At 45.1% G+C, this 21,440-nt stretch overlaps 1 protein-coding gene across 7 annotated transcripts in view; it reads left to right on the top strand.

Moving 5' to 3' along the window:
- Positions 1-19,255, top strand: part of AIFM1 (apoptosis inducing factor mitochondria associated 1) — a 136,143-nt gene extending 116,888 nt beyond the window's left edge. For 5 of the 7 annotated variants that reach the window (XM_033945167.1, XM_033945168.1, XM_033945170.1 and 2 more), the window contains exons 18-19: positions 4,318-4,426; positions 18,576-19,254. In XM_033945167.1, the coding sequence (XP_033801058.1) occupies positions 4,318-4,389 (72 nt within the window). In that variant the 3' untranslated portion in view covers positions 4,390-4,426; positions 18,576-19,254. Of the gene's footprint in view, positions 1-4,317; positions 4,427-18,575 lie in introns of all 7 variants that reach the window. The other 2 variants (XM_033945173.1, XM_033945174.1) reach the window with 1 other exon arrangement.
- The last annotated feature ends 2,185 nt before the right edge of the window (positions 19,256-21,440 follow it).

The following is a 21,440-nucleotide window of genomic DNA, read 5'->3' on the forward strand; positions in this document are numbered from 1 at the left end:
GCCGCCAGCGGGGGGTGGCCATTCTCCTTCACAAACACCTCCCTTTTCATCTTCATAAGCAAATTCAGGATCCGGAGGGTCGTTTTGTTCTGGTGCTGGGAGAGCTTTGGGGTCTTAAGTTACTGTTGTGCAACCTGTATGCACCCAATGTCTATTGTCACAAGTTCTTCTCTACTGTATTGGCCCATATTTCACAACACTCTGATTACAATTTAGTTGTGGGCGGGGATCTCAATATCACTGCAAACCCGGGTGTGGATTGTAAGCCGCCTCGGGCACGGACCCGGGACCACGACACACGTGGGGTAGGCTTTCTCACTCAACACTTGGAGTTGGTTGATGTTTGGCGTACCTTACACCCCTATGACATTGATTTCACTTTTTACTCACATGCCCACAAGGTGTATGCCAGGCTGGATTACCTCCTCCTTGATAAACGCCTTTTCTCGAGGGCTACTCAATCTGAAATTTATGAGAGCACATTATCTGACCATGCACCAGTGGGACTCCGTTTATGCGTGGCGCCGGCGGGAAGGACCTCCTCTTGGCGATTGCCCTCTTCCTTGTACCAGGACCCGGAGTTCCGCATTTTCTTGAGGGCGCGTTGGTTAGATTACCAACTTACTAATGACACGCCGGATGTGGGCCCCGTTACATTCTGGTACGCTTCCAAAGCAGTGCTCCGTGGGCACATTATCGCTTATATTGCTAGCAAACGTAAACAGACGGAGGGGGAACTCTTGAGGCTATCCACTCGGTTGCATACCCTCCGCCAATCCCATATCACCACACTATCGGATTCGGATCGGGAGGAGATGCGGTTGGTGCGGGGTCAGCTGGAGGAACTTCTCAATAAGCGAACGGAGACCTCCTTGTACTACCAAAGATACCAGCTTTATAGGTGGGGTAGTAAAACGGGGAAGCTCCTGTCCAACTTGATCCGCCCGCACAAAAAGAGACAGGTCATCACGTCTATTAAGGACTCTAGGGGGGTTCGTCACGAGGGGGAGAGTCACATTGCCTCCCAGTTTGTTCAATACTATCAGGCCCTTTACGGCCGCCGTTTTTTGGATGCCGACGCTATGTCCCAGTTCTTCACCGACTTGAAGTTACCCATGTTGTCGGCGAGCCAAGCCGCGTCTCTCAATGAGCCTATTACGGCGGAGGAGATCTCTACCACGATTGGCTCGCTCACTTTGGCTAAGGCTCCGGGACCGGATGGCCTGGGTCCGGAATACTACCGGATTTTGGGGGATCTGGTGGCTTCTCCGCTCAGTAAGATGTGTAACGCGGTGGCGAGAGGGGACGCCCCCTTTTCTGACAACATGGCCCATATAGTATTGTTGCCCAAACCGGGGAAGGACCCTGACCTGGTGAGCTCTTTTCGCCCGATCTCCCTTCTGGACCAGGATATCAAGGTGTTGGCTATGACGCTGGTGCGGCGGCTTAATTGTTACCTACCGCACCTGATTCACCCGGATCAGGTGGGTTTCGTACCGGGTCGGTACGCCTCCATGAATCTGCTCAAAGTGTTAGGGGCCATTCACGAGCATAGGGGTAGGGGAGGGCAGTCGGCAGTGGCGGGATTAGACATGGAGAAAGCGTTCGACAGTGTCTCCTGGGAATACTTATTTCAGATATTGGAGGGTTTCGGCTTCACAGGGAGTTTTTTGGATTGGATTAAAGCTTTATATACCAAACCGCGGGCCCGTATACTTATCAATGGGAGTTTGACGGAGGCGTTTGACTTGCAGCGGGGAACAAGGCAAGGGTGCCCGTTATCTCCTCTGTTGTTTTTGCTAGCCATAGAACCCCTAGCTATCAAAATACGTCAGGCCCCGGAGGTCCGTGGCATCCTAGTGGGGGGACAGGAGTGCAGAATTAGCATGTTTGCGGATGACATTTTACTATATCTGGATCGGGCTCCCGTACACCTGGAGGCGGCTTTGACTATTGTTCGGGAATTTGGGGCCCTATCTGGCTTGCTGGTTAATTGTAGTAAATCCGAACTCTTGCTGCTGGCTGGCGGCCCCGTGGAACCATGGCATGCCTTACTACCCATCCCGCCGTCGCTTCATCCGGTCCGTTATCTGGGTATTTATCTCAGCACCAACCCAGCCACATTTTACTCTATGAATGTTATTCGTCATCTTGACGCCGTTGGGAAACTGTGCCTCCAGTGGCAGGATCTCCCTTTAGGTTTGCTGGGTCGAGTGGCATTGGTGAAGATGGTCATGCTCCCCAAACTGCTTTACCCGCTCCAGACAGTGCCGATCTGGATTCGCCGCCCTGATGTCCTCCGCTTTCACTCTTTGATCTCCCGGTTTCTTTGGCGCTCTAAGGCTCCTCGTGTTGCGCTGGCAAAGCTAATGCTGGCTAGAGGAAGGGGAGGGCTGAATGTCCCTGACTTACGCCTGTACAATGTAGCGGCCCTGATGCGGTGGATTCACGAGGGCCACACCGGTGTAGCGCGCTACTTTCCGCAGGGCTGGGTTGCATCTTGGAGCCTACCTTTTCAGTTCTTCAACCTGCTTCATTCTCAGCCGGACCATCTGGCTCGCTCGGGGGGCCGCTCAGCCCTGTTGGCTCCATTTAGAAGGGCCTGGCAGTGGTGGCGGCGTCGGCAAGATCTGCCGGTTGCGGTTTCGCCCTTTATATTCCTCGAGGGTAATGCGAGTTTTCTCCCCGGTTGGGGACGGACGATATTCAGGGCCTGGGCACGCAGTGGATGTCGCACCATATCCGATGTTTTGGCTGTTTCGGGTGGCACTTTCCCCTCGTTTCAACAGATCCAGACGAAATGGGACTTCCCCTCCTGGTACTTGTTTTCTTTCTTTCAACTCCGTCACTACTGGGAGGCCACGCGACAGACTCATGCGCGGGGCTGGGATGCGGGGCCACTAGACTGGATTTTCGAAGGGACCCCGCCGGCGTTCAATCGGCTGTCTCACTGGTACAGTGTTCTCCGTCTCTCGGCACAGGTTCCTGGGATGAGTGCCCTACGGGAGAGGTGGGAGGGGGACCTAGGTTTGAGTATTTCTGAGCCCCAATTTTTGGACTGCTTCCAGTCTCTTTACCTTTTCTCTAAATCGGCAGACTACCAGGAACTACAGTATAAAATCTTGCACAGAGTCTATATTACTAAACAACGGGGGGCTCAGATAGGACTTTGGGAAAACGACCTATGCAGTAAATGTAAATCACAGCCTGGCACGTACCTTCACTCTCTCCTTGAATGCACAAAAACTCACTATCTGGACGGGGCTGCTGGGCCTTCTTGATGTGGTTACTCACAGCAATATTGAGTGGGACTATGGCACTCTCCTCTTGGGTTTCCAGGGGTCTTTACAGGAACAGGGTCTCTCACTTCCGCAAAGACGATTCCTTTACAATGCTCTTCTAGTGGGGAAGAAGATGATTATGACTTACTGGGTATCCGAAGACACACCCCCCCAGGCCCAATGGCGGACCAAGCTGAGAGAGATGGCGCAATTCGAGATCCGCGCCTACAGTAAATCTAGTAAGTTAGAAATGAGACACTATGTTGCTTTGTGGGAGCACTTGCTGGAGCTTCTTTCACCATGATCTCTTCTATTTGAGGGCTTTCCTTGGCCATACTAATGGTCAGGAATTTCTCTATTTCTACTGCTGTCTTCATCACGGTTCACTTCGTGCTTGCACTCTCACCGGGGCGGGGGGGGGGGTTGGGCTTGGGCGTGGGGGGGTAGGTGTGACTGGTAGTACAGTTTGTGTGGTGACTGGGTGCCTTGTGAGCGTCTGTTGTGAGGACTGGTGTGCTTGATGGACGGTTTGGGTGTTGGTGCCTGTGGGGAATATTCACAAAAATTTATGGCTGAGGGTCCAGACGGGCTTCTCATCGTTGTGGGTTCTGGGAAGGAGTTTTTGTGTTCCTAGTTTTGGCCTTTTACTGCATGTTGCCTTGCGCTTGTTGGCTGTGTTCAGTTGGGAGAGGCGAGTTCATGCTTGTTGCTGATGTTCCTCTTCTCTTCTGTGATACTGTGACATTGTGTATGTTTATGCTCTGCTTGTGGTCGCTTGTCCGGACCTTTTGCCATTTTCAATAAATATATTTTGAAAAAAAAAAAAAAAGAATGTCTGCAATGCCTAAAAAGTGATTCTGCAAAGGACATCTAACAATATAGATGCGCTTAGATTCGCTCAGCACTGCTGAGCTGAGCGCGATTCTCTATAGTGCATCTATGTATTATAGAATTGCGCTTAGCATTGTGCTCCTGGCCCTAGATGTGTAGCTCAGCTAATGTTCAATAGCAAATCCATATTTTGTGTTCCCTTCAGATAATTAAAGATGGTGAGGCACATGCGGATCTCAACGAAGTAGCAAAGCTGTTCAACATCCATGAGGAATGACTTGAAACCTGGGGACTGCTATCCACCACCATTCTCGGTGAGAGTAGTGACAAAGTGTTAAGGGGAAACCATTTACAGTTGTGAGAACTATTTTAACCTAGTACACTTTCACTGCATGTGTTCAGTGTACTTCTGTGAACATTTCTGTGCTTTATGCTTTAAATGTTTGCACCACTGAATAAAGCAGGATTCTTCTAATGTTCAAATTTGTTATTTATTTCTAATCTGCATTTTACACACTTCAATTTCATCAGTTCATGGTTGCCAGTTTGCCTCATGAGAGTTGATTAGCTCTTTATTTTTACTTGATTAGCACTATATTTTTAAATGCATACATACAACTGTATGTTTGGGGCAGATGATATTTCCACATATCAAAACAATACAGAATCTGATAACAGTGGTATATGATAGTCAAAGGAGAATGATGAGGCAGTTGGTCAAAGAGTGGCATGCTAGGGTACCTAGGAAGAGAGATAACAGAAAAAAAGCAATTGATTGTAGATCTATACTTATTAGTGAAATATCTGGCATAGTGTCCAGTTTTAGAGGATATATATGAAAGAATAAAGCAAAGATGAAGCTAATCCTCAGCAGAGCCATTACAATGGCATGAAGTGTTCACCTTAAGCAGTATGAGATGAAATTTCAGGACTAAAATATATCTAGTCATAATTGCAAGAAGGAAGAAAGTGATATAACAAACACATTGGAGACCTCAGAAATTTAAGTGATACACAAGAGACAAAAATGATAATATGAGACGAGAAAAGGATGAAGAATTTTTTTGTGTTAATAATCTTTATTGGTCTCTGCCTTTGAGACCAATAAAGATTATTAACACACACACAAAAAAATGTTTAGGGCTGCTCATTAATTGCAGTTAACATTGCAGTGAACACATTAAAAAAATAATTGCAGCTAATAAAATTAATTGTGATGCAGAGTCTTCCCCCCAGCATCCACCCCTCTTTCCCTCCCTTCTCCCTGTCATCCTCTGATTTGTGATCCAGTATCTCTCCTTCCCCACCTTGTCTGCATTTCAGTAGTTCCCCCCACCTGCACTTTGTACTTTTAAATCAGGTCATGTCAGTCCCTGGCAATACTCATTTGCTGCATGTAGCCTGCTCTACAGCTTTCCATCTGACCTGACCTGACTTTGCCTGCCCTGCCCCTGCATAAATGGGAGATTGCATCAGAAGAGACAGAACAGGCCAGAGAGAAAGCTCTGGAGCAGGCCACAGGCAGCCTATGAGTATTGCTGCCACTGCTGGGGTCTGAGAAGACCTGATTTAAGATAATCCAGGGAGTGGGAAGGAACTGAGAGAGGGGGGACAATTGAATTCGGGCAAGGCAGGAAGATAGAGATGAGAGACCCATGAATTAGGAAAGGAGGGAAAGATGGGGAGATGCTGAACTGAAGGTAGGAAGGAGAGAGAAAAATGGAGAGAGAGATAATGGACCTGGGAAGGGATAGAGATGCTGCCCAACTGCATAGAGGTAAGAGAGAGGGCAAGATGTTAAGACTCGGAGGCAGGGGATAGACAGAAGAAAGAGGGACAAGGGATCTGCAGGTGGAGGGGAGGGAGGGAGAGATGCTGGATAGTGGGAGGAAAGGAAGAGAAAGTGAGAGATGTTAGACCTGGGGGCAGGATAGAGGAAGATATTGGTCCTTTATTCATGTGATTAATTGTGATTTAAAATTTTTAATCTACATGTTGCTCTAGACATTTTTCTTTAGAGAAAAGGTAATGGATGCATAGAACTGGCCTTCTGGTAGAACTAGTGGCAAAAATGGTAACAATTCTAAAGGCATGAAACAAAGGGTCATGAAAAGGGTAGTTGAAAAGAAGAGTAAAACTAGATGTTGAGTATGACCTACAGTAATACAAGATGGCTGACCTTTTGCCTGATTAGCTTTCATTCTGATGTACGGGAAGAAAAATTCATGACTTTCTTTTCTTTTCATGGAAAAGTATGGCAGCTCCTGAAACTCAATTTTTTCTTCCTTTATCCTTGGACAACAGAATGGAAACAAAGAGGCTCAGGAAAAAAGTTGTAAAGTCCCATTTTGTTGCTGTTTCTACTCACTTAATAATCTCATTACCTTTGTAACATTTGTCTCTTTAAAAGCAATATGATTGTCTTTCACAGATCTCACCAGATGTCTTCTCTACTCCCATTCATACCTTTTACTCCTCCCAGTCACTCAAAAGTACATATTGCTGGAGTCTAACTCCATACAGGCATTTTACTAAGGTGCACGCTAAACTCATAGGAATATAATGGGCTGCCTGGCATTTGGCACGTGCTAATTGTTAGCGTGCACTAAATCCATTAGCATAACTTAGTAAAAGGGCCTCTATATTTGCTATTATACTCTTTCTATTATGATAAGAACTTTTTAAAATGCTATAAAACTCAAGAGAAGGATAGCCAGAACACTGGGTAGATGTGCATGATAATAGTATGATGCCAAAATGAACTTGATAATTTCTAATGTGTTCTGTAAATTTAGCTTGTTAAAATAAAGTCATGCCTTTTGTGTCAAGGGTATTATTTCTAAAGTAAATACAGCATTTAATATGAATGGTGCATTGAAAACATTGCTGAAAGGTTGATTTACCCAAACCCAAGATTTCAGATAATTTTCCAGTAAAAATATTTGCCACTGCTGGCTATTGAAAAGATCTGTTTCTTCTTTAGAAAAAAGTTGTGGAAAGATATATGCATCTAGACAATCTGAGTATAAATCCCCTTTCTCTTATGACAAGCTAGTGTAACTAAGAAACACAAACAAGTCCAGAAGTATCTTTTTCATGCTGATATGGAGGATCCTTCCAGGGCTTTCAGGATCCATTCTCTGGGCATACATGGTGGTTTCTTTCACTTCTCTGGACCCACAGATGTTAAGTCATTTTGCTGCCAGCTGATTTTTCTCTTTCATGTGCTCTTGGAGTATATGCTTACAAGTATTATTTCTTTTTTTTTCTTCCTCATTTTCTATTTCTCTTTCAGTGGGCTGCATACTGTTTCATAAGTTGCAGTTTATGATCTGCCACACTGCAGCTGGCATAGTGTTCCCAGTTAAAGTAATGTGTTTTTTCCTCCAATGGATTTTTCCCTTCCCCCAAAGTATCTACAAAATTTTGGATCATTGGTTTTCATTATCTTGGCCCATAGAAGAAAGCCAGAAGCTTCAAGAGAAGCCAAGACTGCCTTCAGAAGATGTCTTCTAATGGATTTTCACAAAGAGTGTTACAAAAGTCTGAGCAAAGATAAGTTGTTACCAGGAACAGTTCAGGTCTGATGGAAAGCTTTGTATGACCAGATTAAGTAGGTTTAATAGTAGATAGGGTGTGATGTCAGATGAACCAGGAAGCTGACCAAGGGCTATGTTAATGGTCAGACCTAGTTGAAGCAGTTCTTAGTTTAAGGTCCCACAGCTGAAGGAAATTCCTGTGTTTAGAAAAGCAGATCAAAGCTATACATGCCCCACAAATTCTTGTACATATTTTCTTTTTGTACAATCCGTGTGGAGGCTGAACGCGAGGGATCTTGTATGTCTGGTAGCTTCTGCTGCAGGGCTACTAAAACTTGATCCCTCCTCTTTGGGCTACCTGCCCGGGAGTTTCCTGTCATGCTCAGTTTTGTACCTGCAGCTTCTCTGCATGGTTGAAATCAATCTCTTCTGCTCGTGATTTATTTTAAATTCCTAGTCTTTTTTTATTTATTTTGCGGGTTTGCCCATGTGCAGCGGTTCAACTCTGTGCGATTGATCCTTCGGTGGGAGATCACAGATATTTTACATTTTATCTGCTTCTGGAGGGTGCTCTGTGAGCTTAAACTGCAGTAAGCCCTCTAGACAGCCTGCAGATTGGATCATGTCTCCGGGATCGGGAGCCCTCTCTCCCCTGGTTCGTCCGCAAAGGGGTAGAGCGTAGGCTGATGCGGTTCTGTGGCGGTAGGCAGGGATCGGAACTGGACCGCATGTCTTTCCTAATTTCCCTGAGGGGTCCTGGTGGTCGTGATCTGAGGTGACAGGGAAGGTGAGGCAGTCAGAAGACTTGAAAAATCCAGTTTAATCAGCTCCTGAGGTACTGATATCCTTGCTTGTACTGTGTATTGCAGGCTGCCATAGACTTTCATTGCAGCACATGTCTCTGTGGTGTCTGTGAGTCACAGAGTTTGCCGATTTTGGGGGGTGATCAAATCGGGGTTTGGGTGGTTTCCCTGCATGCCCTGGTCCCCCCCCCACCTGTAAAATCCTAAAATCTCAATTTTTCACGTTTTCTTTTTTTTTTTTTTCTTTTGTATTTATTAAATTTCAAATTTAACATAATCCAGAAATAGATCATATACAGAAATAGTCTAGGTAATGAAGCATTTAACAGGAAATTCAAATACAATTAAGAAAACATCTTATTATACCTAGATCATAAATTAGTCCTCAATCTGTGGAGGAGGAAAACCTGAAATAAACGGAATTATCAAATTAAGTTACTAATCAAAGAAAAGGAAAATGAGGAATCCTGAAGGTTGGCCTGGTCTATCTAATTGAGCTTCATTTTTGGATATTAACAGGTGTACTAGTCAAAATATGCCCTTTACTTATAATAAATCTGGATAACTGTGAAGATTAAAAAAAAAAAAAAAGTATCTCCTTCAAAGTTAACCAAACACTTACACGGAAATCTTAAAACAAAAGATGCTCCCAGTTTTAGGACTTGGGGTCATAATAACAAAAATTGCTTCCTTTTTTTCTGAGTTATTCTGGATACATCAGGATACATTCTAATTCTATGGGTTAAACAATTTATCTTTAACTTTAAAAAACATCTTTAATAACCATTCTCTATCAGAATCTAACGCCAATTGCACAAACAAAGTAGCTGTTTAAATTAATTCATAATTGGATTTTTCCAAAATTTCTGTTATATTTAGAGCTTCAGTTCCTGGATCAGAATGTTCTTCTCTCAATTTTTTCTTTCCAAAAGGAAGATAGTTAAATCTTTGAAATAGGAGGATATGAAGACTCGGGCACCTTTAAAACCTCAGAAAGGTATCTCTCGATCAATTCTAAAGCAGAAGCTGTAGGAAGTTTAGGAAAATTAATCAATCTGAAGTTCTGTCTCCGTGTTGTGTTCTCTAATATCTCCAATGTATTATTTCTATAACCATTTTCTCTCATTAGGAGCTGATTTTGTGCTCCTATACTTTCTAATTTTTTCTCTTGGTCCAGGACTTTGGACTCTAATTTCCCCAATTTCTGTTGTAATTGAGAAATTTCTAATGATGATCCAGAAGTTTATACAGCTAGTTTTTGAATTGAAACCCCAAGGGAAGATTGTAACATGGAAATTGCTTCCCATATTGAGTCCAAGTCAATAACTGGGGATTTCTTCAAAAGAGAAATAGAAAAAGCAGATTCTACCTCTTTAAACACAGTACCTGAAGGCAACATTGCTGTGGCAGATTCTTGTAGGTCACCGGTCAAAACCAAGGCGCTGGTTGGTAGTATAAACAATGCTGAGGCGGTGGAAACTCTCTGTAGTGTAAGGTCTTTAATCTCCTCGCTACCCTCCAGCTCTTCTCTGACAAAAGTCGGGGGCATGGCTGTTCCGGTGAACTCCGCTCCTCCGGAGAGAGGCTGACTGCCTAGAGGGAAGCTTTAGAGTGCTCCGTCTCACTCCCTCTTCCAGCTGAGGACTTCTCATCCGGTTCTAACCCAGCGCCTCGCTCAACAAAAACATCCATCGGGCCCAATACATGTGGAACCGGCCCGGGTTCTGTGGGATAAACCCGAGTCTTAGACTTCCTTTTCACCATCAAATCGGGAACAGGGGTGTGATGGCATTCTGCCGAAATCCTTCAGGATGCTCCTCCCCACCCATTTTTTGCGTTTTCAATGGACGTTTTTTAGGCAAAATTGGCACCCGCAGTGGCTATCTTGGATTTTCTTTAAAGTTTTTAAAAGCATATTTTTTTGGTCTTAGAAGCTTCATTTTTGCTACAAATTTCACAGATGGCCACCTTAGGACAGGATGGCATGGATTCATGCCATAAATGTGGTGGATGGCTGACAGATTCACAGCTGTGTATCACATGCGCTGCGGCCCACGAGGGGCGTGAACCATGCGTGGACCCAGCACTATCCTCCGGCAGCGGTGAAAAGGGCAAACAGAATGCTAGGAATGATAAAGAAGGGGATCACGAACAGATTGGAGAAGGCTATCATGCCGCTGTACCGGGCCATGGCGCTCCCTCACCTGGAGTACTGCGTACAGCACTGGTCGCCGTACATGAAGAAGGACACGGTACTACTCGAAAGGGTCCAGAGAAGAGTGACTAATATGGTTAAGGGGTTGGAGGAGCTGCCGTACAGCGAAAGATTAGAGAAACTGGGCCTCTTCTCCCTCGAGCAGAGGAGATTGAGAGAGGACATGATTGAAACATTCAAGGTACTGAAGGGGATAGACTTAGTAGATAAGGTCAGGTTGTTCACCCTCTCCAAGGTAGGGAGAACGAGAGGGCACTCTTTAAAGTTGAAAGGGGATAGATTCCGTACAAATGTAAGGAAGTTCTTCTTCACCCAGAGAGTGGTGGAAAACTGGAACGCTCTCCCGGAGGCTGTCATAGGGGAAAACACCCTCCAGGGATTCAAGACAAAGTTAGACAAGTTCCTACTGAACAAGGACATTCGTTGGTAGAGCTAGTCTCAGTTAGGGCACTGGTCTTTGACAAAAAAGGGCCACCGTGTGAGCGGACTGCTGGGCATGATAGACCACTGGTCTGACCCAGCAGCGACATATCTTATGTTCCGCCGGAGATGCGATTCCAGCATCTGGGACGCCAAATTTGGGTGAGGAGGGTGCTTTCGTGAAACGCAAGCGCAGTTCTGGGAAAAGTCTCATAAGTCTTCAAAACATCCCAAATCTGAGTCCCGCAGATCAGTTCTGGCCGCTGGGGACTATTTTCCACTGGAAATTGTGGATATGATGTATCAGGTTTTCATGAGAAAGTGGGCATGTGTCTCCCTCTTAGACTCCAGTGTGGCAGTCTGTGCAGTCTTTGGATTCCAGCATGTCAATCTGTTCCTTTGCTGGTCCGCCTGAAAGCCAGCGGCAACTTCCCACTATTGCCTCAGTGTCTTTATCAGTTTCTATGCTACTGCTGTCGCATGTCTCTTCAGCGGACTCCGCTGACTTATAAGAACATAAGAACATAAGCAATGCCTCTGCTGGGTCAGACCTGAGGTCCATCATGCCCAGCAGTCCGCTCACGCGGCGGCCCAACAGGTCCAGGACCTGTGCAGTAATCCTCTATTTATACCCCTCTATCCCCTTTTCCAGCAGGAAATTGTCCAATCCTTTCTTAAACCCCTGTACTGTACTCTGCCCTATTACTCCCTCTGGAAGCGCATTCCAGGTGTCCACCACTCGTTGGGTAAAGAAGAACTTCCTAGCATTCGTTTTAAATCTGTCCCCTTTCAACTTTTCCAAGTGTCCTCTTGTTCTTTTATTTTTCGAAAGTTTGAAGAATCTGTCCTTCTCTACTCTCTCTATGCCCTTCATGATCTTATAAGTCTCTATCATATCCCCTCTAAGTCTCCTCTTCTCCAGGGAAAAGAGACCCAGTTTCTCCAATCTCTCAGCGTATGAGAGGTTTTCCATCCCTTTTATCAAGCGTGTCGCTCTCCTCTGAACCCTCTCGAGTAACGCCATATCCTTCCTAAGGTACGGAGACCAATATTGGACGCAGTATTCCAGATGCGGGCGCACCATCGCCCGATACAATGGCAGGATAACTTCTTTTGTCCTTGTTGTAATACCCTTCTTGATTATGCCTAGCATTCTATTTGCTTTCTTAGCGGCTGTTGCGCACTGTGCCGTCGGCTTCATTGTCATGTCCACCATTACCCCCAAGTCCCTTTCTTGGTTGCTCTCATTCAATAATATCCCTCCCATCGTATAGTTGTACCTCGGGTTTCTGTTTCCAACATGCAATACTTTACATTTCTCAACGTTGAACTTCATCTGCCATCTCGCCGCCCATTCCCCCAATTTGTTCAAGTCCCTTTGCAATTCTTCGCATTCCTCTTTAGTCCCAGCTCCACTAAATAGTTTTGTATCGTCCGCAAATTTTATTATCTCACACTTCGTGCCTGTTTCTAGATCATTTATGAATATATTAAATAGCAGCGGCCCGAGCACTGAGCCCTGCGGAACACCACTCGTGACCCCCATCCAGTCCGAGTAGTGGCCCTTCACCCCTACCCTCTGTTTCCTACCCGCCAACCAGTTTCTGATCCATCTATGTACGTCTCCGTCCACTCCATGGTTCTTCAGTTTCCGGAGTAGACGTTCGTGAGGCACCTTGTCAAAGGCTTTTTGGAAATCAAGGTATATGATGTCTATGGGGTCTCCTCTGTCCATCCGTTTGTTAATTCCTTCGAAGAAGTGCAATAAGTTGGTTAGGCACGATCTCCCCCTGCAGAAACCATGTTGGGTTGTTTTCAAAAGTTCGTTTCTTTCCAGATGTTCATCGATGTGTTCTTTAATCAGTGCTTCCGTCAGTTTCCCCGGAACCGAGATCAAACTCACTGGTCTGTAGTTTCCCGGGTCACCTCTTGATCCCTTTTTAAAGATGGGCGTGACATTGGCTATCTTCCAATCCTCCGGGATCATGCCTGTTTTCAAGGATAGGTTGCAAATTTGCTGCAGTAGTTCCGCTATCTCCTCCTTTAATTCCTTCAGAACCCTGGGATGGATTCCGACCGGACCCAGGGATTTGTCAGTTTTAAGTTTTTCTATCTGCCTGTGTACATCATCAAGGCTCACTTCCATGGATGTTAATTTTTCTGCTTGATTTCCATTGAATATTTGTTCAGGTTCCGGTATGTTGGTTGTGTCTTCGTTTGTAAATACAGACGAGAAGAACATGTTGAGTCTTTCTGCGACTTCTTTCTCCTCCTTCACCGCTCCCTTCCTGTCTCCTTCGTCCAGCAGTCCTACCTCCTCCCTAGCTGGCTGTTTCCCTTTAACATATCTGAAGAACGGTTTGAAATTTCGTGCCTCCCTGGCTAGCCTCTCTTCATACTCTCTTTTGGCTTTTCGAACCACACGGTGACATTCTTTTTGATACTTCCTGTGCTCCTTCTGGTTCCCTTCAGTTTTGTCCTTTTTCCATTCCCTGAATGAATTTTTCTTATTGCCTATCGCTTCCTTCACTATTTTAGTCATCCATACTGGGTCTTTTGTTCGACCCTTTTTGCACCCCTTTCTGAATCTGGGGATGTGCAGATTTTGTGCCTCGCTCACTGTGTCTTTGAAAAAAGACCAGACATGTTCTACTGTTTGCCATTTTTTGGAAGTGTTCCTAAGTTTCTTCCTTACCATTTCCCTCATTGCTTCATAGTTTCCTTTCCTGAAGTTGAAAGATGTCGCTATGGTTCTCTTTCCGTTCGGTATGCCTACTTCAACCTTGAACTTGATCATATTATGATCACTGTTTCCCAACGGTCCCACTACTTCCACTTCCTTTGCAGGTCCCCTTAGTCCATTTAGGATTAAATCCAGAGTGGCATTTCCTCTCGTCGGTTCTCTAACAAGCTGCTCCATGAAGCAATCTTGTATAGCCTCCAGGAATTCTGTCTCCCTAGCGCATCTTGAGCTTCCAAGACTCCAGTCTATCCCAGGATAGTTGAAGTCTCCCATAACAACTGTGTAACCACTTTTGCATTCTCGCTTCATCTCGGCATCCATTTCTTTATCGCTATCTCCGGTTTGCCCGGGTGGACGATAGTATAGGCCCATCTTTATTTCATGCCCTTTCCTTGTCCAGCCTAGCGGATCTCGGGGATTCCCAGAACACTGATTTCTGCGATCTGAGAGAGGATCAGATGGTGCGCAGGCTCTTTAAGTCCAGTCACCTTCCTGATCTTATCTCTGAATCTCTGCGGACATTGAAACTTGATTTAGACTCAGTGGTTCAGGCGGAGTGTTCCATCATACATTCTAAGCCCCTGCTTTCCGCTGCATTTCCAGATCACGCAGATTTGGCGGAAATGCTCTTGGAGGTTTGGGAGGCCCCGGAGGGTCCCTTGAAGTGTGTTAGGGCCATGGCTAAATTGTATCCCATGACTTCATTATTTTCCAAGCGCCTAGTCTCACCGAGGGTGGATTCGGCGGTGGCTCAGGTCTCTAAACGTACCTCTTTCCCCTCGGATGAAGGGGTTGTCCTGAAGGATATCCAGGTCCGAAGACTAGATTTTGTCATGAAGCGTCTTTTTGATTCCACTGCAACGAGAGTGCGAGCTGCAGCGACCACTTCCTTTGTGGCCCGGGCATGTCATACTAAATTTCATCAGGATTCTGAGCAGGTTGTCCTTCAGGATCTCGACTTCCTGGTTTATGGAGTGAATTATTTGGCAGACACACTCTATGATAATTTGAAAGTTTTTGCTAAACTGGGAGCTTATTTAGTTTCTGCTAGGAGAGGATTCGCCAGTGGTCACTGAGCAAATTACCCTTCAAAAGTTTGCTCTTGTTTGGCCAGGATTTGGATGACCTGATGGCAAGTGTGCAGGACCATAAACCTAAGGCGCTTCCTGGCTCTATACTTCGTCCGACCAGGGGGACGGGATGGCCAAATTTTTGTCCCTTTCGGAGATCCTCACAGTACGCCGGACCCCCTGCAATGGGACAGCATTTTGGAGCATCCTACACACCTCGCTTTGGAGGTGCAGTGCACCAACAGCCTTCCAACTCTCGATCTTCTGTCCCTTCCAAGAGAAAATTATGATGCCAGATCCCTGGTGAGGCCCCCCACCCGAATCGGGGGATGGCTTTGGGCCTTCCTTCCAGAATAGCTAAAGATAACCTCGGCCCAGTGGGTCCTAGAGGTACTCAGGGACTGTCTTTGACTGCAGTTATTCTGGCTGGCGGCAGACTTCTTGTTCTCTCCCGAGGGAAATCCAGACAGGGCCAGCAAGGTGCGTTCTACGGTGAATCTGACGGCCATAGAGCCAGTCCCAAGGAATGACTTGGGCTCCAGGAGATACTCGATTTATTTCATCATGCCAAAGAAGGACTCCGACGATTGCAGACCAGTTTTGGACCTGAAAGCAGTGAACGCATTCTTGCAAGTTCCGCGTTTCCGGATGGAAATGGTGCATTCTGTCATAGCAGCGGTGGCACCTGGGGAGTTTTTGGCTTCCTTGGATCTCACGAAAGCGTACCTCCACATCCTGATATTCCAAGATCATCGGAGGTTCCTGAGGTTTCATGTTCTTGTGAGGCATATCCAGTTTGCGGCGCTCCCTTTCGGTTTGGCATTGGCGCTCAGATCTTTTATCAAGATCATGGTGGTGGTGGCTGCCCATCTGCGATCTCTGGGTTTGCTCATGCATCCGTACCTCGACAACTGGTTGATAGAGCTCCCTCGTGGGCGCAGGGCCGCTTGGCGGTTCGCCAAGTGGTGTCTTTGCTGGAACGTCTCAAATGGGTGATCAATCTGAAGAAGAGTCGCCTTGAGCCGACCCAGGACTTGGAATACCTGGTAATCCGGTTCCACATGGGTCTGAACCAGGCATTTCTTCCAGAAAACTCAAACTCAGGAGTGCGATGTTAGCGGTCTCGGGACATGTTAGCGGTCTCGGCACCGACGACCTGGCAGTACCTATAGGTGTTGGGTCTCATGGTAGCAACCATAGATGTGATTCTGTTGGCAAGAGCTCGCCTGCATCCTCTTCAGTTTTCACTTCTGATGCGGTGGAATCACCAGAGAGATGCACTGGAGGTGAAGCTGCCTTGGTTTGCCTTTGTTGTGGTGGTTGAGCCCGGTCACTCTGAACAAAGGGCTCCCTCTGCGGGTCTTGGACTGGGTGATCCTAACCACGGTTGTGAGTCTCTCTGGCTGGGGTGCAGTTTGCATGTCGGTCCCGGTCCAGGGCTGCTGGGCAGCGCAGGAGACCAGATGGTTCATCAGTCGACTGGAGCTGCGAGTGATCCTGTTAGCTCTACTGAAATTTCAAGGGTGTCTCCACCAGAAGACTGTCTGTGTTCTCGGACAATGCGATGGCTGTTACCTATGTCAACACTCAACAAAAGTGTAATGGCACTCAGTCTCACAAATCTGAAAACAGACAAGAAAAATAGACTGGTATATCAAATGTCTATGTCAGTAGAGCTTTCAGATACCTACACCGTCAAATCATATACGATTGTTCAGGCAGCTGGTTCTTGAGGGAGGCTAGGAGGCTGAGGCCTCCCTTGCGACTGCCTTGCCCATCGTGGAACCTGAATTTGGTCCTACGTTCCCTGACTCATCTGCCTTATGAACCATTAAGACCGTCTTCCTTGTGGCGGTCACATCGGCACGGAGAGTGTCAGAGCTTCAGGCTTTGTCATGCAGAGATCCTTTTCTTAGCATCACAGAGTCTGTGGTGACTTTGAGGACTGTGCCTTCTTTTCTTCCAAAAGTGGTTTCCACTTTCCATGTCAACCAGGAAGTTTGTTTGCCAGCCTTTTTTCCTTTGGGTTTCAAGTCTCAAGACTGTTTTGCGGTGTCTGGACGTACGGCATCTCATTTTGAGATACCTATAGGCCTCTAACAACTTCCGTCTGTTGGACCATCTGTTTGTCCTGGCAGGCCCCATGCATCGCGGTTGGCCTGCTTCCAAAGCTACCATTTCGCATTGGATGTGTGCGGCCATTTATGCGGCCTATGTGGGTGGCAGGGAAGAAGCCTCCCCTTGGGGTGAAGTCTCACTCTACCAGAGGAATGGCTTTCTCATGGGCTGAATCTCATGCAGTCTTGCATGAGGAGATTTGTCGGGTGGCCACGTGGGCTTCCCTTCATACCTTTTCCAGGTTTTACCGGCTTGATGTGGCGGCTAAAGGTGATACGGCCCTTGGCGCTTCTGTTCTTGCAGCGGGCTCATTGCCCCTTCCCCCCACCCCCTCAAGATTTGGGACTGCTTTGATACATCCCTCAAATTCAGCCTCCAGAGGGATTATACAAGAATGAAAGATTAGGTTTCTTACTTCTGCTAATCTTCCTTCTTGTAAATCTCCTCTGGAGGCTGAACTCCCACCCATCTGTTTTGTCCGCTTCTCAGGTCGCCTCTTTAGTAACTGGTAAGCTGGATTTCTGTCTTTGACCAGCCTCACTAAGAATTACATGCATGTTCCCCTTTGTAAGGTTTAAGGGTTGGTGGGGTTCCTGGGGGGGGGTGCCCCTTCTGATCTTGAGGCTGTGTCTACGTTCCATAAATGTCCTAAGTTTTATAATATTTACATTATGTGTTTGATTACAGTAGGCCTTTTTTGGCCTTAGTTTTTAGTGTAATAATTTCTTGAGCAGAATTGACTGGTAGCGAGAGTTCCCGTGCCCTCTCTTTCTTTTCTTCTGTTTCCTGTTGTCATAGATCTACCTGGCTTTTCTACTAACTGAGCATGACAGGAAACTCCCTGGCAGGTTTTAGTAGCCCTGCAGCAGAAGCTACCAGACATACAAGATCACTCTAGTTCAGCCTCCGGAAGAGATTTACAAGAAGGAAGATTAGCAGTAGTAAGAAACCTAATCTTTCATTCTGGAACATGAAAGTGATTGATTAAGGGAGAACTGGCTCCTTGTTGTTATTTCTTAAGTGATTGGAGTATGAATATGTACACTTTAATATATTGTGAAGATACAGCAAATACCCAGAGTAGTTTTCCTATAGGCATCGTCTCCATACATTTTCTGTATGCAACTATGTCCTCTCCCTGATTTTATCTGTGGTACTGTATCTCATCTGCTTGTAGCATGAAAGATACTTCTGCCTTTGTATTAATAATCTCTTTTATTAAACCGCTGTAAATTAAAATAACTATGTAAAACAAAATTGTGCCTGTCTCTGTCACATACCTTGGTCTTAATTGTTTATAATTACATTGTCTTGTATTTGTATATATAATTAAGTGGGTTTGTATAGACATTATTTTAACAGGTCAGGAGAAGATTCAGTGTGAATTAAGGTAAAAATGAATGCTAAGGTGGAAGTTTGATTGCTGACACACAGAGTTAGTCATCAGTTTGGTTAATATGGATTAAGGGTTAATGTTTTGACCAGGTATAGGTTTCTGAATGACAGTAGTCTATGTCAACACACTTGATACGCTATTCTGTTTATTTTTTTTTAGGGGAAACCTGTGGTGGTGTTGAAAACAGAATCTAACAGATTTTTGAGTCATCCAGGCTCCACTGAGGATAGTTGTGTGCACCAGGAAATTCTCATCAGATGTATGTTTGCCATATTATTTTGTATATCTGTATATCTCTTCTAATTCCTCTTGTCAAAGAGAAGGCCCCATATTTCTAGGAAGGCTACCTGTGGAGAGCTACTTCAGGCTTTTTTGCCTCCTAAGGAGGCTGTTTAAACAGCCTTGAATACCAAAACTAAATCTGGAGTAGGTGAAGATGCAAAAGCTTTACATGTTCACCCGAGAGAGCCATTTTTTCTAAATATCTTGCACATATTGATGTTTTCCTGAAGTCCTGTAGCCAGTGGAATACTGGTGGTTTAAGGATATGTGTTTGGTTCTCAGCTGTGGTAAGCCACTCCCAGAGCACAGTGATCAGCTATCAGACAGCACATAGCTGAAATAACAGCTACAGAATCTCTCTGCTGGCAATTATAGCAGAACTGTGTCCTGTGTCTTATTGTTCATATTCCTAAGTTTATACCTGTAGGGCAGAACATGGTGTTGCTCTATACAGCAGTAAATCAGTACTTGAACTTTACACTGGAAGATAGACAGCTGTGTTTTTCTTTTGTCACTCATTATTGCTGAATTATATAAAATTGGTATTTCCATTCTACTATTTGAGTATGTAGTGCTCACTTTTCTCTTGCCTTTGAGCTATTATGCTAATCAAATGACAAATTTATGATATGTAATGAAACCATTAGTACACAAAGTAGAAGATTCTACTTCTGAAGCATCAAGTTGAACTTGTGCAGTATTCAGGTGTAGAAGCTGTAATTCCGAGTTTCTCAGATATCACATGCTGCCCAAGAGGAATACAGACCTACTCAGTTCATTGCCTCCAGCTTGCAATTCAGAATTGTCAATAAAAACCCACAAGTCTTCAGTGACAGCACAAGAGATATAAGGAAACCTATGAGAGACAATCAACAAAATTACCAGTTTTCCAATAAAACATTAAAAGGCTAAGGAGCCAAGAACAACTCCAAGGACTCTAAGCCCAATTACTTTGTCTTGAATACACCTAAGGAAATTCTGTGCGTCATAATTTAAATGCTGAATCAAGTATGTTTTGACAGTATAACAGAATGGTCATCCAGTGGTGGTCTGCAGCTTTACATCAGTGCTGGGCATATGCCTGGATGTTCAGTGCTGGGCCATGTCTGGGTTCTGGCATTGAATATCAAGGTAGGTACGGTGGACGGCACTTATCTGGTTCCGGGTCAATATTCAATTACCTGGATAAGTTGCACTGGACAAAGATAAGACTATTTTATGGAGTCTAGTTTGACCGGTTAACTTATCCTGTTAAGTGCTGAATATTGGTACCTAACTGTACAAGTACCAACTCTGCTACAATAAATAGCATGTTGTGCATTGTATGGCAAACACTGCATGACAAACATAGCGTGGCTAACATAGTTTGGAAACCATAGTATTATATATACAGCACAGCATGGCAAACATAGGGCCTCTATTAAACTGCGCTAGAAGTTTGTAGCGCGGGGAGCCGTGCTGAATGGCCTGCGCTGCTCCCAACACTCATAGAGTTCCTATGAGCGTCAGGAGCAGCGCGGGCCATTCAGCGTGGCTCCCCACGCTAGAAACTGCTAGCGCAGTTTAATAGAAGAGGGGGATAGTGTATATATAAGCATAGTATGGCAAATATAGCATGGCATATAAGCAAAGCATAGCAAACAGTATTATATATACTGTACAAATGTAGCATGACAAGCAATGCAAAACCTTTCATTATCAGCATAATAAGCTGTCATTTCTTAGCTTGAATTCTTCTTTAATCTAAATTGGTTCATATTGGAAATAGAAAAGGAAACCCATCACCTATACACTTACCTGAGCCTGGTGAAGATACTTCTGTTTCACCCTGGGCAGCAACAGAACTGGCTTTCATTTCACTCTCTACCTCAGCAGACGATTGTTTGTTCTGTCATCAAATTGGTAATCTTGGGGCTAGGCCAGTGATTCATTGGCAGTGTTTTGTACATGCAGCTCCTAGGTGGGAAAGAGTTTAGTTATCTTGCAATGGTATACTTAATACTTAGGGACTGGGTTTGTTCTGAAAGGAGCTCTGAAGCATGGCTGAGAACTCACTGCAATGAGTAGATGTAAAATAGAGCAAATATCCCAGGGTATTTGCAATTGAAGGTTCAAAATTCCAGATTTCAGCCCTGATTCTGATTGTACTGGATGCCCAAAGGAGCAGAAGGGAAAGTTGGCAACAGTTCCCACAATCCATTCAGGCTACATACTTTACCTTGTTTTTCTTACATTCTTTTGAACTTTTCTTCCTTTTCCACTTTCTCTTTATACTCTTCTCTGACATTGCACCCTCCCCGTCAGCACGCTTTGTGCCACTACCCTCTTTGAGTTCATGCCTCTGTCACCATGCATCGGCCGATGCTTTCACAAGGTTGCTGCTTCTAACTTGTAGCTCGGATCAGTACTCCAGGCTGTTATTCTTGTGGTCCTCATTTAGCCATCATACTAATTATGCACAAAAAATATTAAATTGTGTAGGAGAGGAAATTTTTGCTTGTGCAGTGATGCAAAATTCCCCCAAATGAAAAGGCTATCTAAGTGAAAAGAGCCCCTATGGAATCTGGCACACCATTTTCTGGTCATGCAGTATTTGAATAATTCAGTATTGAAGTTTTGATGAAGAAGCTTTCTTTGATTCTAATAAGCTTTTGGAGCCTTCACCCCATTTACCATAAGAAGAATTTACAGGCGCTGATGTCTTCAAATTGATTGACTAATAGTGAATTTGGATATGGAAAG

The sequence above is a fragment of the Geotrypetes seraphini genome, chromosome 5 (genome assembly GCF_902459505.1).
Source record: "Geotrypetes seraphini chromosome 5, aGeoSer1.1, whole genome shotgun sequence".
Lineage (NCBI taxonomy): Eukaryota > Metazoa > Chordata > Amphibia > Gymnophiona > Dermophiidae > Geotrypetes > Geotrypetes seraphini.